Source organism: Mandrillus leucophaeus, unplaced genomic scaffold, assembly GCF_000951045.1.
Source record: "Mandrillus leucophaeus isolate KB7577 unplaced genomic scaffold, Mleu.le_1.0 Scaffold15, whole genome shotgun sequence".
Classification (NCBI taxonomy): domain Eukaryota; kingdom Metazoa; phylum Chordata; class Mammalia; order Primates; family Cercopithecidae; genus Mandrillus; species Mandrillus leucophaeus.
The window spans coordinates 4,069,611-4,083,448 of record NW_012101476.1 but is presented as its reverse complement, the minus strand read 5'-3'; the positions used below and the strand labels follow the sequence as shown (position 1 = coordinate 4,083,448).

General features: G+C 45.8%; 1 protein-coding gene across 1 annotated transcript in view; it reads left to right on the top strand.

Moving 5' to 3' along the window:
* Positions 1 to 13,838, top strand: part of CELF2 (CUGBP, Elav-like family member 2) — a 124,619-nt gene that overhangs the window by 75,210 nt on the left and 35,571 nt on the right. The window contains exon 7 of the mRNA XM_011974900.1: positions 1,831 to 1,965. Coding sequence (XP_011830290.1) covers positions 1,831 to 1,965 — 135 coding nt within the window. The remainder of the gene's footprint in view (positions 1 to 1,830; positions 1,966 to 13,838) is intronic.

The window sequence follows — 13,838 nt, the reverse complement described above, 5'->3', positions numbered from 1 at the left end:
GCTTGCGTATTTCCTCCGTTTTCCCAAAGTAAAACTGAAAAATGAGACCAGGGCCTCTCAACACCCACATTCTCATGAATATGGCACTGTGTGACCCTTGATGAGAGAAAATCAGGGAATGCTTTCTTCCGATTGTGTTCACTTGATAAAGAGGATTGCCGGAAGTCTGCCCTTGTCTTGCAGAAATTCACAGGATTACACAGACACTTCTGTCCTGCTTTCAAGCATCCCTGTGAAATAAGTAAGTTTTGAAAAGCAGGTGCTTGGCTTTCAACCTAAGCCAAAAGGCCTGGATGTCTCCTGGAAAAAGATAGAGTATCACTTTGGACAAAATGCGAATCCATTTAGCAACCAAGACAGCAGGAACTTTTTTCTAAGTGGAAATGCACCCTGGTTGAGGAGGCCAGGGCAGAGGGTCAGAAGGGTGCTGTCTAAAACACTCAGCAGCCAGGCACTGAGCTGCCCCCATGGCTGGGGGCTTACAGATATATGTTGCTAGAACATTCTCTTTCCCTCCACCAACGCCCCTACACACACATTACAGAAGCAGCTGTCAGGGCACTCTCCCTAAAGAAGACTAAATTTGCTCCGTGGATATTGATTAAGTATCTGGACTTAAGACCGGAGAAGAAGGTAAAATTAAGCTGAAGTCCACCATCTTTGTATCTGCAGTTCCTCTATGCAGGGACAGAACCATTGTTTCATGCTTCTCACATGTGCAGTCTTCCAGTGAAGTGAATCACAGAAAAATAATTTGACCATTCAGAGAACCTTTGGACTGAGAGATGGAAGCGGCCTACAGCGAGAAAAGACAGTTAAACTAACTATCCAGTGCAGGAACCAGGGCTGAGCCTACCCCTAGATTGTTGCCCCAAATCTCTCGGCTAATCCCACTCTTATGTTCATGCTAATTTTCATTTCTATTTTTTTCATTATTTTCATGAGTCACACATTTATTCTACTTAAAGTCCCTCTTTAAAATATAAATGCCTTTAAAAGGTAAATACAAATATTTTACAAATAAAACTATTAAGGTACAGCCATTTCTATTCAGTCATTCTATTCATCAGATACGAAATTTGAGCTCCCTATGGACACATTTTAGGGTTCATGCTTAAATCCGGAGAGAGAAGTTCAGTGGCAATAGCAATAACAAAAATAAAAGGTGACATTTGTTGAGCACTTATATAGTGCCAAAGTCATTTGCTTTCATCATCTTTCTTAATCTGCACAACAACCCTTTGAGGTGGGGTTCAGTTAATGCTGCCACTCACTGTCAAGAAATAGATTAACAGGCTTAGAACCAATATCAGTTCAGCTTCCAATAAAATGTAGTTTCTTCTGGAATACCTCGTTTTGAGGGATTGAGTTTACCTTGAAGCCCTTCCTCCAGCTGTTGCCACATCTCACCATGTCTTGTCAGCTATGTCATAGAAGTTGCCAGTCCACAAGGCCCTACTCTGGCCAGTCAGCACCGAAATCTCTCCTCTTTTGCACTTATCTCTACAGCATGGCAGGAGGGCCGTGGGCTGAGAATACTGGTTAGTGAGGGAGAAGTACAGGCTCTGCCAGGGAGAACTGCGGGGTGGGATTCAGGAGCCCTTTCTGGGTATGTGGTCTCTAGGAAGAGCAGTTGCATGAGAGAGAACTGAAGGAGAGGTAGCCTTGGAGGAGAGGGCTGGAGAGCCCAGCTCCTACCCAGGCAGGTGACCATGCACAGGGTCGTCTGCTCTCATCATGTGTCCTGACGATTTGATGAGCCCTCTCTTGTTTGGAAACTGTAGAAGTGTGAGGCCTGTTGCTAAAAGTAGCTTTCTCTTCTCTCCACAGGCATGAATGCTTTACAGTTGCAGAACCTGGCGACGCTGGCTGCTGCTGCAGCTGCGGCCCAGACCTCAGCCACCAGCACCAATGCAAACCCTCTCTCTACCACGAGCAGCGCCCTGGGAGCCCTCACGAGTCCCGGTGAGTGAGAGGGGTGCTCTTCCCTTGCAGGTGATGCAGCAGGAGTGGCAGGTAGGTCTGCGTGCCTCCACGTGCAAAGGGCGAGGCTAGACGTGTCCAGGATGGAGCCGGGAAACTATACTGGGCCGCATTATGTCATTGGGTTATTTTATTTTTTAAAATGATCAAAGTTCGAATTTGTCTTTCATTTTCCATGGATAACATGAAAAAAAGTTTTCAGTGAGAGAATCCACCATGCAAGCCGTTCTCTCACATTCACTCTGTTTTAAACACTAGTCCATTCAACACTAGTTAAGTTGTGACCACTATGAAGAGCCTCCATCTCTTAATCTTTCTTTGTCCTGTCCTTTTTTTAAAAAAAAAAAAAATGTAAGAATTCTCTTTCAAAATTCCTAATCATTCTCATGTTACATTTCACACCAACTCCATCCATCACACTTGATTTTAAAATCCACAGTCCAGCAAGGAACATCTTGGCCCATTCCTGGTCAGGCTCTGGGCTGTGTCATTTAAAGTCTTTTTTTCTTCACAAATTTTGTTGCCTTATTCAAAAGCAGACGCCAGTTGTCTTTTCATACAAGCCAGATAGAATGTGATTGCTTAGATACCGTGATTTGAGTTTTTTTTTCTTTTTAAACTTAAAAAAGTCGAATATTTCACAGACTTTCCTTCTCTGAGTTTTCCAGGCCTTGATAGATGATCTCGCCTCCTTTTCTGTTACATGAAGGAGGCGGCCTGGACAGTCTCCAAGCTTCCTTCTAACTTTCAAAATCCCGTGACCCTCTATCAGCTGTGCCCCAAAGATTAGCTAAGTGTTGAAAAAACTTGAATGAAAAAATAGCATGTGTGTTTTCAGGAAACACACATCGAAAGCTACAGGCCGCTCCACGCTGCCTGTTTTAGGGCTTTTGACTTGAGGGAGGAATGAGGCACATTCCTAGAACCGGCAGTTCTCGACAGAGCAGTCGCCCTTCGTCTCTGCGTAAAACATTATGTATCTAAGACGTTTCACCCGGAGGACGGTTTTGAGAGAGCAGTCTGAGAAATGTTTAGGAGAAGCTGGTGGATTTCCCCATAATGTGCTGAAATCTCATGGCAGGTGTATTGAGTTCACTGCGTACAGTGTCTTCAAAAACATATCCTTACTATATGAGGGCCTCATCTTATATAATAAACACTATTCCTGAAAAATCAACTTTATCACCCTTAATTTCAGGAAATTAAGTGATAGCTTCAGTGCAACACATCAACTTAGTAAATCCTGTAATGATCCCTTTTGAGAAATAAACATTTTTAACATGATGGATTTCCCCTTTATAAAAATAAGTCCTTTAAAAAAATGAAAATTCGACCCTCTCAACTTAGATTTCATAAATCAGATGAAAATGTATTTTCTTAAGTGGGATTTTTTTTCTCCCCTGTGAGCACTATGATTACCCCAAAATAGCACGGAGTGCTGTGAATGCATTGTGGTGCATCTTCAGTCCGAAGGAGGCTTGTCAGTTTAAGAAGTCAAATGCAGAAGCAGCTGTCAGCTGATCAGTGTAGATAATGTAACTCAAAAATCATATCCCGAAAGTGCTGTGTGGTGTGAGCAGGACGGACCCACTGCCGACCTCCATGAGCCCTTCAGTCCATCAGAGACTTGGACAAGAAGCAAAGCAATGAGTGAAAGATCCGTGACAGAATCCCACTGAAAAAGGGGACAGGGGACTGGAGGAGGTGACCCCTCTCTCAAAAGGCGACCTTTGAGCAGAGACCTGAGTTCCGTAATGGAAGCCATGGCGTGTGTTGAGGCAGAGGACAGAGCCAGTGGGCGGGGGAGAGCGGAGTGGGGGCTCCAGGGCGGACCACGTCCGTTCCAGCCGACGTTGGGAGGAGTGTGAGCTTGTTGCAACCTTCTTAAAATGTGGGCTATTCAGACGGCCTAGGGCGACGGCCTAGGTGTTGATGGGAAAGGACTTTTAAACATAGGTGACTATTCTCAGTTTTTTCCTGAGACCGCAGTGAAGGGACAGGTGTTGTGAGATGAGCCTTCCTCCCTGCTGGAGTCAAAGTCACACGAGCGCCGCGTCCTTGCCTTAACTGCTCTGGAAGAGGCTTCCTGCCCTTCAGAACGCGCCGCTCACTTAGGTGTCACTGAGAGCGATTTTTCTCTTCTCTACTGAGGACTGCTTTGCATAATAACTGAAAGTATTTTATTAGAATCCTGAAGTGCAGCAGCGGCAGTGATTGAAATCTACATTTCAATTATTTTTCTTAAGTGTAACTAAAAAATCTGGTGTTTAAGTGAAAGTAAATTATTTGTCTAATTTCCATCAGGGACTTTTTCAAAGTCACAGAAAATGTGGTTAGTAGAATTCATGAATCTCCGCTTCATCAAGGCAATTTCCTAGAAAGTAAAAGGGGTTGAAAGCCATTCCCAAGGCCATTGCCATTATTTACGTTTTAAATAATAATAAACTGGGCATACTGTTTGGACCATGAGCCAGGTTCACTCGCACCGTGAGATGAAGGGACGCCTCATCCCATCTCTCCTCCACAGGCCTGGGGTTTACCCTGTTTTTAAGCGTGTCTCTTAAGCTTCAGACAAATTCATCTAGAAAGCAAAGGGACAATTCAATCCCCCAAACTATTAATTTTTTTAATAATTGTAAATTTATCATTTCAATTTTGCATACCCAGGAAAAGTCTCCCTACAGCTTTATTATAAATGATTTTAAACAGTCTTGGCTTTAAAACATGAAAGATTAAGCTTTAATTTTTGTTAAAAAAAAAAATCCCCTTAGGCAATAAATAGGTTCCTTTGTCTCATGGCCTTGAGATAAAAATTAAAATAGTTTAAATTGCCCATGGTTAGAATAAGTGTTTCATGCAATTATCAGATGGTAGTGAATAAAATTAGAAATCAAATCATGAAAGAATAAAAACCAGGTAAGTGCATATTACGCCTTTTATGAGTTTCTCACGGGTCTTTTGAAGCCTAATTTAATCATGTTTCTTGTCTTTTATTTTGATATGATAATTTTTCCTTTGTTTACCTCAGTCTCCTTTTTAGTTAATTAATTCTTGGATCATTTATTGTTACCCAGTTTTTAACCTGTTTTTGAGGACTGTGACTCTGTTTAGGTAAGAGGCAAATTGTCTAGAAGGGGTGTAGCTAGGTATTAAAGAAGATGTTTGTCTTCCGTTCAGCTTGCAGATTTGTTGATTTTGTCTGGTAATTTTGAGAGCTTGAAGAGACTGTTACTGTTACCACACATGAATTTTGTTGGTTTTTTTTGGTCTAAAGTATATTGCATTCACATACCATGTTATTCCACTGAACTTCTTCTGTCGTCTTCTTCTTTTAAAGAAAAGGATGCTATAAAATTCTCCAAATGCTTCTGTAAGTGCAGACTTGACCAAGTACCCATTCCAGGATCATGGACTGGTTCTTCCCGCAGTACCAGCCATTCGAAAGTGCTAGGAGGCATTTTTTCATTCCCACCGTTGGCTCTTCAAAGAGTTATCACTTTGAATTCTGGGTGGTATTTTCCCATCTTGAAGGCGTCCCCAGCTTTCTTGAAGGCTGTTGACAAACACAAAGCTTCAAGGAAGTGGGGACACCTGCTCTTTGACTCTCTGAGGGTAACAGAGATTGGAGGTGTTTGGACGTTGTTCAGGCATTCCCTGCTGCCTCACATAGTCATGACCGATGGACAGTGACTGTTGTTCTTGCACACCTGTGTCACCAGAGCAGCTGAATGAGCAGTGGCAAACGAGAAACCACCCTTGAAGTTATCCTGTGGCCTTTCCATTGCCAGGAGGCTTTGTCGCCACCTTCAGTATATGTCTGCATTTGCATCAGAGAACTTGCATTATGCTAAGAAATGTGATGGCTAAGCTGCTTTAACCCACATTTGTGAGCCTTCTAGTTCATGCAGGGCAAATACATAAAAATGAGTTGGGGCCTGCACTGCCCCCTCCAAGTGGTGACATGCACAAGGCAGTATCACAAGATAGGAAAAAGTGGGGGCAGGAGGAAGGGACAGACAGGTGGACAAAGAGGCCGTCTGCCCAAGACTGCTGCAATGGTCCCACAACCTCAGAGTGGAGAACTCAACTTGCCCCACAGACCTTCCTGCTGCCTGCCCCGCCCTGCTAAATGGATTGTCCCAGTGGTTGATGTGACTTGGTCACTGATCGCTGCAGCCAGCCCCTGGCTCAGCTGCGTGCCTCCTCAGCCCCTCAGTTCTCCCTGTGAAGCATCTTTTCCCTCCCAGGCAACAGGAGCCTGGAAGGAGACCCTCATCTTCTATCCCCTTGTCCTATTAGAACAGCCTCCAACTCGGCCCCTTTCCTCTGTCTGTCTTGCATGCTATTGGCAACCGTGGTGTAGACTCGAGTGAAACAAACTCCTGAGTGTGGTGTTCGGGGTCTGCCTGCTTCCCTCCAGAATCTGGGCAGCACACACTTGCCCAGATCAGGCTATCCCCTGTACCCCAGCCCCGCCGTCAGCCTTTACACCATTATTCTTGCAGGCTTCTCTACCTAGAACATCTCTCCCATTTCCTCCCACAAAAATCTAACACGTCACTAATGTGTTGTAGTGCTCGTTCTTGAGAAGGATAGTGTGGGTGGGTATAAAAGCGTTTCTAATGCACATTATAAAAAGTATAGTTTATGCTGCTTCTGTAATTTACACTGTAGTAACATTTTTGGTGTAATTGGTAAAAACTGTTTTCAGTAACCTACTACTTTTATGAATCAATGCAAATGCCACCTCTACCATGAAGCCTTCTAGTTAGGATTGATCACTTCCACACTGTATTGCTGAGTAAGGACTTAGCTCATTCTAGACCTGGGGCAGTGCAGATGGTTCCTGAGGAGCTGTTGGGCTCCTTGAGGCCAGGGACAGAGAGGGCTGGAGTGTCAGTGCCGGCCAGGTGTTCTGCAGACGCCGCCCCTCGCCTGTGCTCCCAGGGCATGCTCGGCCTCCCTCCACTAACGCTGACCCTGTTGTCTGCAGGACGGTGATGTGGGCACTCGCTTTGTGTCTCGCCCTCCAGCCAGTGAGTTCTTTTAAAGTAGGGACAGTGTGTTATTTACTTGTAATTTCCCTTGCATCTGGAACAGCACATCAGACACAGGCCCTCAAGTGTTTTGCTTTTTTTGTTTTTTTTAATTCAGTGAAATAGTGAAACAAAAATTGTCAAAGACAAATGTTTAAGGGCCATCTGTTCAGTCTAGTACAGCTCACATATCTCTAAGGCAGCTGAGTCCCTCACGGTGCACGTTGGCAGGGTCAGCACACCCACCCAGTTCACCTGTAAGGCGTACCTCTGCCTGGATCCCTCAAAAACCAAACCTACAATTTGGTTTCACCTTACAGGTGAATACTCAGGTCCAACAGGTTTCTGAAGAATAAATCTAATACTAACTTATACCAAAACAATCATATGAAGCAGTCTTTTCATTACAGGAGCAGCTTATTTTACAAATAGTGGCTTTCAAAATGTTCTGATGTCATGATATAGGATAAGTACGAGTCTAGTATCCGAGAAGGGCATTTCATCTTCGGAAGAACCACCTACTCTAATGTGTGCTTTTGAAAGATAACATCACGGCAGATCATCCTCAGAAAGTGCCCGTTAACTCTGTGCACTGCTAACCCCACGTCGTCTTCCAGTGCCTGCCCACACTGCTTACATAAAGCAAGGTCCCATCTAGCTTTGCAGAGTATTTTTTACTTATACCACACTTTCAAAATACAGGGCGTTTTATAAGTGCAGGGACCAGTTACTCCTGTGAAGATGGCCTGAGCCTTTACCGTCCTCTTTTTCTCCTTACCCCCATCTTTTGTCGTTGTTTATTCTTAGGAGAATGAAGGAAATCTCAAGGCAGACCATTCTTCCCTCCACTAGCAGCTGTCTCAGTCAGGCAGAGTCAAGCCAGTTGGTAAAATGGGCTGTTTCATTTGTGGGTTTCAATCTGTCAAACGGCCAGGCACGGTGGCTCATGCCTGTAATACCAACACTTTGGGAGGCCGAGGCAGGTGGATCACGAGAGGTCAGGAGTTCAAGACCAGCCTGGCCAAGATGGTGAAACCCAGTCTGGACTAAAACTACAGAAATTAGTCAGGTGCAGTGGCAGGTGCCTGTAATCCCAGCTACTCTGGAGGCTGAGGCAGGAGAATCACTTGAACCTGAGAGGCTGAGGCAGGAGAATCACTTGAACCCAGGCAGCATAGGCTGCAGTGACCAAGATTGCACCACTGCACTCCAGCCTGGGCGACAGAGTGAGACTTTCTCAACAACAGTAACAACAAAAAATCTGTCAAACGTCTTTTTATTTTTTATTTTAGCTTTCCTATGGTGCTGACAGTCCAACTTCTTTACACTCTTATTGCTACAGTGGAAAGAGCATTGACCTCCCGTTCTTTGCTCATTTCCTGCAAGTTTCAACATTTTACGCTGCTCTTCTGAAAATTGTCGTTTGCTCTTGACATTATGGGGCTCACTTTATTTTCATTAATGTTAATGGAGTCACACATTACATAACATGTTCTGTAAATAAAATGACTCTGTAGTGACTGTCACCTCTTGATAGGTTTTTTTTTTTTCATTCATTCAACAAATATGTGTCAAGCATCTGTGTGCCTGGGACTGTTCCAGCACTGGAGACACATCAGTAGACAAAGCTGATGAAGATTCCTACCTGCATGTCCTTTCTCTTCTAGCATCAGCTTTCAAAAAAAGGGTCATTTTACTGAATTCACACCATGGTAAAAACAATTTGAATAGCCTTTAAGTATAAATTGTAACTTCTACACTCTTAAAACATCATAACCAGTATTTTGCATATCTTATGTTAAATTTTGTGAATGAGACCAAGAGTGGGAGAGGGAAGCTTTTTTCTCTCCTTTCTTCCTCTCCTTCGAGCTGTACCATCTTTCTGTGTGTTTAGTGCAACGGAGAGCTGGGAGTAGGGCCCCCCTTAGGGTAGAACTGCAAGTGACCAAACCAGAAATCGAGAGGGTTTAGCACTCGGCCCTGCCGCTCGGGCTGCTCTGTGGCTTCTCGACAGAAGCACGACGTGAAAACCAAGTGGTTTGAAAGTTCTTAGGCATGTAAGACTCATATTGTTGGGGAAGAGAGTAGTTGGGAATAGTATGTCTTCCTAGTAAATGTCCTTTATTTGGCATTGATCATCTTGCTTCTAAAGGAGACAGCATGGAGACCCCTCCCACCCAGAGGGGTTTCGAGGGCCCTGTGTGTGCGGGGAGTTTGGGTCTGGAGTGAACTTCTGCCCAGTGAGGGGATGGACATTCCAGGCGGTTTGTGCGATGCCCCAACCTGGAGCAGGCTGGAGTCTCTTCATAGTCTGTAACCAATTTAAAGCTTAAAGCCGCATAGCTGTGGGGGTAGAAATATTTACGGTTCACCACAGAGCCCACGCTGGGATTTATGCAAGTAGATTCCACCTGTGCCCTGAGCTGTCCTTGGCAGGTGCCTTCGTCCCCGGGGTGGACAGATCCTCACGTGCATCATAGGGCTGCCACTCACCAAGCGTATTGTTCCTTGTTTTGAGTGGGCTTTTTAATATGTGCAGACATCAACTCTAATTCTTCAGGTATTTGCTCTTTGCTGTTGGTGGCCCTGGACTCTGTGCTAAGTGTTAGTGATTTGTTTTTAAATATTGCTTTGCACCGTCGTCTGTATTGTGGCAAATCCACATCAGATCCCCTTGTGCTGTCTGCATGAGCTCAGGCTGTGTTTTCTGTCCAACACAACCACTTAATTAGATTTTTATTCCCACTAAATTATCTGTGATCTTGTATGATATAAACATGTTATCACCACTAGCACTGGTGAAAAGCATGTGTTGCTTAATTGTGTTATATAGGTGGGAAAATTAGCAAAGCTTTATTCTAGTCACAACTTCCTAGAAGTGTATACACTAAGTTCCATTTCTTCAGACTTGAAAGCAATAAAATGGAAATTTTAGTTCAGATGTGGTTTAATCCTGAGAACCAGTCCCCATCAACTAGATGCAGTGGCCACCTACAGACATAAGCAAAATGCACCAACCTGTAAAGCACAGGTGGAGAGCAGGAAGGCAGGTAAGGTACAGGGGTCAGTGACGGGAGAGGTTCTGCCCCAAGGGAGGAAGGAAAATTTTAGTAGAAGAGTTGACATTTGAGCCAAAATGTTCAGGGTAGGTAGGATTTTTAAAAGTAGAAACAGAATGGAAGATACATCAAATGTGTGAAAATGCAGAAATAGCATTTAATCAGCAAATGGAAGTTCATCTCATTTTTCACAAGCATGGACATACGGAAAAGGAGGCCCACGGAGGACCCTGAAAGCCAGGGCGAAGGAGCTGGGACTTTTCTTGTCAGCAGTGAAGAGCCATTTCAGGACTTTAGGCCCAAGAATGATGGACTTCTTGTGAGACTGGACTGAGGCCCCCATTTGATGTGAGGGAGAACAAAAGGGAAGGAGGAAAGATGGTGTTGGTGTGTTGGGCCTGGGTGGCCAGTGGAGCACTGTTCTCAGTTCTGGGAGTTGAGGAGGAAGCTGTCATACAAAATGATAGGACATGACACATGCAGAGCTCAAGGGCACATGAACGGACATTCCGTGAAATGTGTCGAGCAGCAGTCGAATGTGTGACCATCAGGCTGACCAGAGCCCTGAGCTGCAGGGTGGATTGAGACTGACCTGCTGAGGCCAGGCGGGCTGCCCTAAGCCCAGGGAGGGATGAGGTCATCAGGCCAAAATCACCAGCAAGGCAAGGCGGGGACCAGATGCAGAAAGCCCTGGGGGATGTGCTTGTGGAACACAGGGACCAGGGGATGGAAAGGGAGCTTTCTGGGTAGCAGTGTCAGAGAGGCCGAACACGACGGGGCTGGAGGAAGAAAAGGCAGAAAGAGCTGACTGAAGTTCGACTTGGGGAGTGGGTTCTCCCCAGAGTGGCTGCTTCACCGCAGTGGTTGACAGTTTTGCAGGCAGTGAGAGAGGACACAATTCTGTATGACACATTCATGAAATGTGAATATTTTTAAAAATCCATAATGGGGCTGGTCATGGCAGTTCACACCTGTAATCCCAGCACTTTGGGAGGCTCAGGCAGGAGTTCCTTGAGGAAGTCCTTGAGGCCAGGAGTTCGAGACCATCCTGACCAACATGGTGAAACCCCCTCTGTACTAAAACTACAAAAATTAGCCGAGCATGGCGGTGCACACCTGTAGTTCCCAGCTACTCGGGAGGCTGAGGCAGGGGAACCACTTGAACCCAGGGGGTGGAGGTTGCAGTGAACCGAGATCACATCACTGCACTCCAGCCCAGGTGACGAGGCTCCATCCCAAAAAACAAAAGAAAACAAAAAATCCGTAAAAGTACTGGGGTCACTAGGAGGAGGAAGTTTTTATGTTTTTGTTTTAAGATGGAGAAAACATAAACATATTTGTAGACCAAAGAGAAGAGCCAGAACAAAGGGAAACAGGAATAGGCCAATGAGAGCTGAAAGCTGGACTGGAGTCGAAGGGCTGGCTGGAGGGATGAGCTCAGCCCCCAGCGCGTCCCTCTCCTGTGGTGAGGGGGATGCTGCCTGCTGAGGGGTCACGTGTCATCTCCCCCTGGGAGGAGCCCCCACAGCAGCACCCTGCCTTGTGGTGCCATCTCAACCTGGTACTAGCACACAAGCCCACAGGCACGAACCCAAATCAGGGCTGAGTCAGCAGGTGGTGCAGCCTGAGGGGAGGGAACACCAGCCTCTGTCAGGATTGGGGAGGATGCCAACAATTCAGGACAGAAGGGTACTTTTATCACATATGGGCCAAGAACTGATATATCTGGGGCTGGAAACAAAAACTCATACCAGACCAGAGGTTTAAGAAAAGGTCAACCTACAGGATGTAATAGAGGATTTCTAATTTTACTTGTCTTTCTGGAGTATGTAGACATCTTGATCAAGAGTCATTGGAGCAAGTCATGTAATCTTTCTTTATTTTTCTCAGTTGTGAAATAGAATTAATTGCTAATATTCACTTTTCTTATGGAAACATTTAGGTTTATATATACACACATATTCATATTTCTATAACTGTATACTGGTGCTTTTTTAAAAAGGTGATCTTTAAGTATCATATAAGAAAGATTGTTTCATTATTTTGGAGTGATATGAAATACCACAGCTCTGGAGAACAGAAGACTAGGTTAAAACTAGAATGAGGGCTGATGATGTTTAGGTTAAAACTAGAATAAGGTCCAATGATACTCTTCTCTGAATCTCTTGCCTTTGGAAAACAAGTGTCTTCCCCACCTTTCCTTTAAAAATTAGGACGTAAATACAGGGAGAAGACAGTTTCCTCACTCCTTTCTGCTTTTGTGCTCTGCAGTTAAATGGAACAGTGAACTTTCTACCTACCACAAATGCCACTTGAGTTCCTAGAACCGACATCCCCTCCTTACCGAATACAAAATGGTATGACTGGGTTAAATAGAGCAAGACTGCTGTGTCCCCACAGGATTTCCGCACTGAGGGTCAGGCCTGAGGCCCTTGGGGATTTGTTGGTTTGTATCTCGGGCCACACAGCAGGCGGCGTATGCTCTGCACCAGGCCCTTGCAGGGGCAGCAGTCCCACGGAGTGCACGTGGCGCCCCAGCGAGCCTGCAGCCCTGCTGTGATGACCCCGGGCTGTACGGGTGACCTCTTGCCCCCTGCCACCCTTGGGGTCATGTTGCCCAGAGGAAAATCTGCCTCCCAGAAATGTTCTCTCCATCGACAAGCTGCCCCCAACCCCCCACAGGAAGGCCAGATTCAGACGGGCTGTCAGTGACACAGTGACACAGGCCCACATTCCTGAGAAGCCCCCTGTCCTCGCCCTTTCTCTCCAGAGGCCCGAGCCCAGTCCCATCATTAAATGGTACAGCTGCTGTATCCAGCTGCTTCTTTGTGATCCACGTGCGGAAACAGAGGCCTGCAAGTGTCAGTGGTTTGCCCGGGATGTTCGTGACAGGTGAAATGACAGCTCCACCGCACCACGAGAGAGTCCATATTCTAAGTAGGAACTGCTGGGATCCCAGAACCATATTACTGGGTTTCTCCACTTACACATTGTCACCCTTGTAAGGAGATCGCCAACATTTTTTTTCAGTCCTTCTCCGTGGCCATCTGTAAAAACAAACATCTGGGGCCAGCTAAAGGGGAAGTATATACTTTTGTTTCAGTAAATCATAGGCAAAATATCATTGGCAGGGAAAAGAGGTTTGATTTTCCCTCTCATTTGCTCCGTTCTTAGGAGATCCCTGTGTACCGCGCAGTATGAATGGACTCTTCCAAACTCATGGCCCCACACTGCCTTTACGAGTGCCCGTCTTCACGGGACTGGGGAAGATGCTAAAAATTAGGCCGGGTAGGAAGGCACCCTGGTTTATTGACAACCCATGAAGTAGACTTCTTAGATCCACTAGAGAGAGCTTCCACAAGCCTTTGGGAATGAACATTAAAGCAATGAAAACAGGACAGCTGCTCTGCACGTGAGGAGCAGGTGCTGGCCCCTCACTTCCTCGCCTTCCACATGTGCGCCACCAGGGAGTAAAACCTCCACAGTCGTTCTGAGTCCAGACCCGGCCCTCTAGGCTGAGTTTTCCTCTTCCCAGTCTTCCTGAGAACAGTAGTGATGACTCTTGCCCAGCACTGCACCAAGTCAGGTGGCATCAGCTTCCTTGGGAAGCAGAACTGGCAGCAGAAGAGAGGGGCTCCAACGTGTCTGGGGAAGGTGCCCTCTTCCAGGATGGGAGTGTGAGGTCACACCTCACCACTGCAGCGCCCAGCGTCACTTTCCAACCCCACCTCCTCTTCCTCAGTCACCCCGCCCCTCCTCA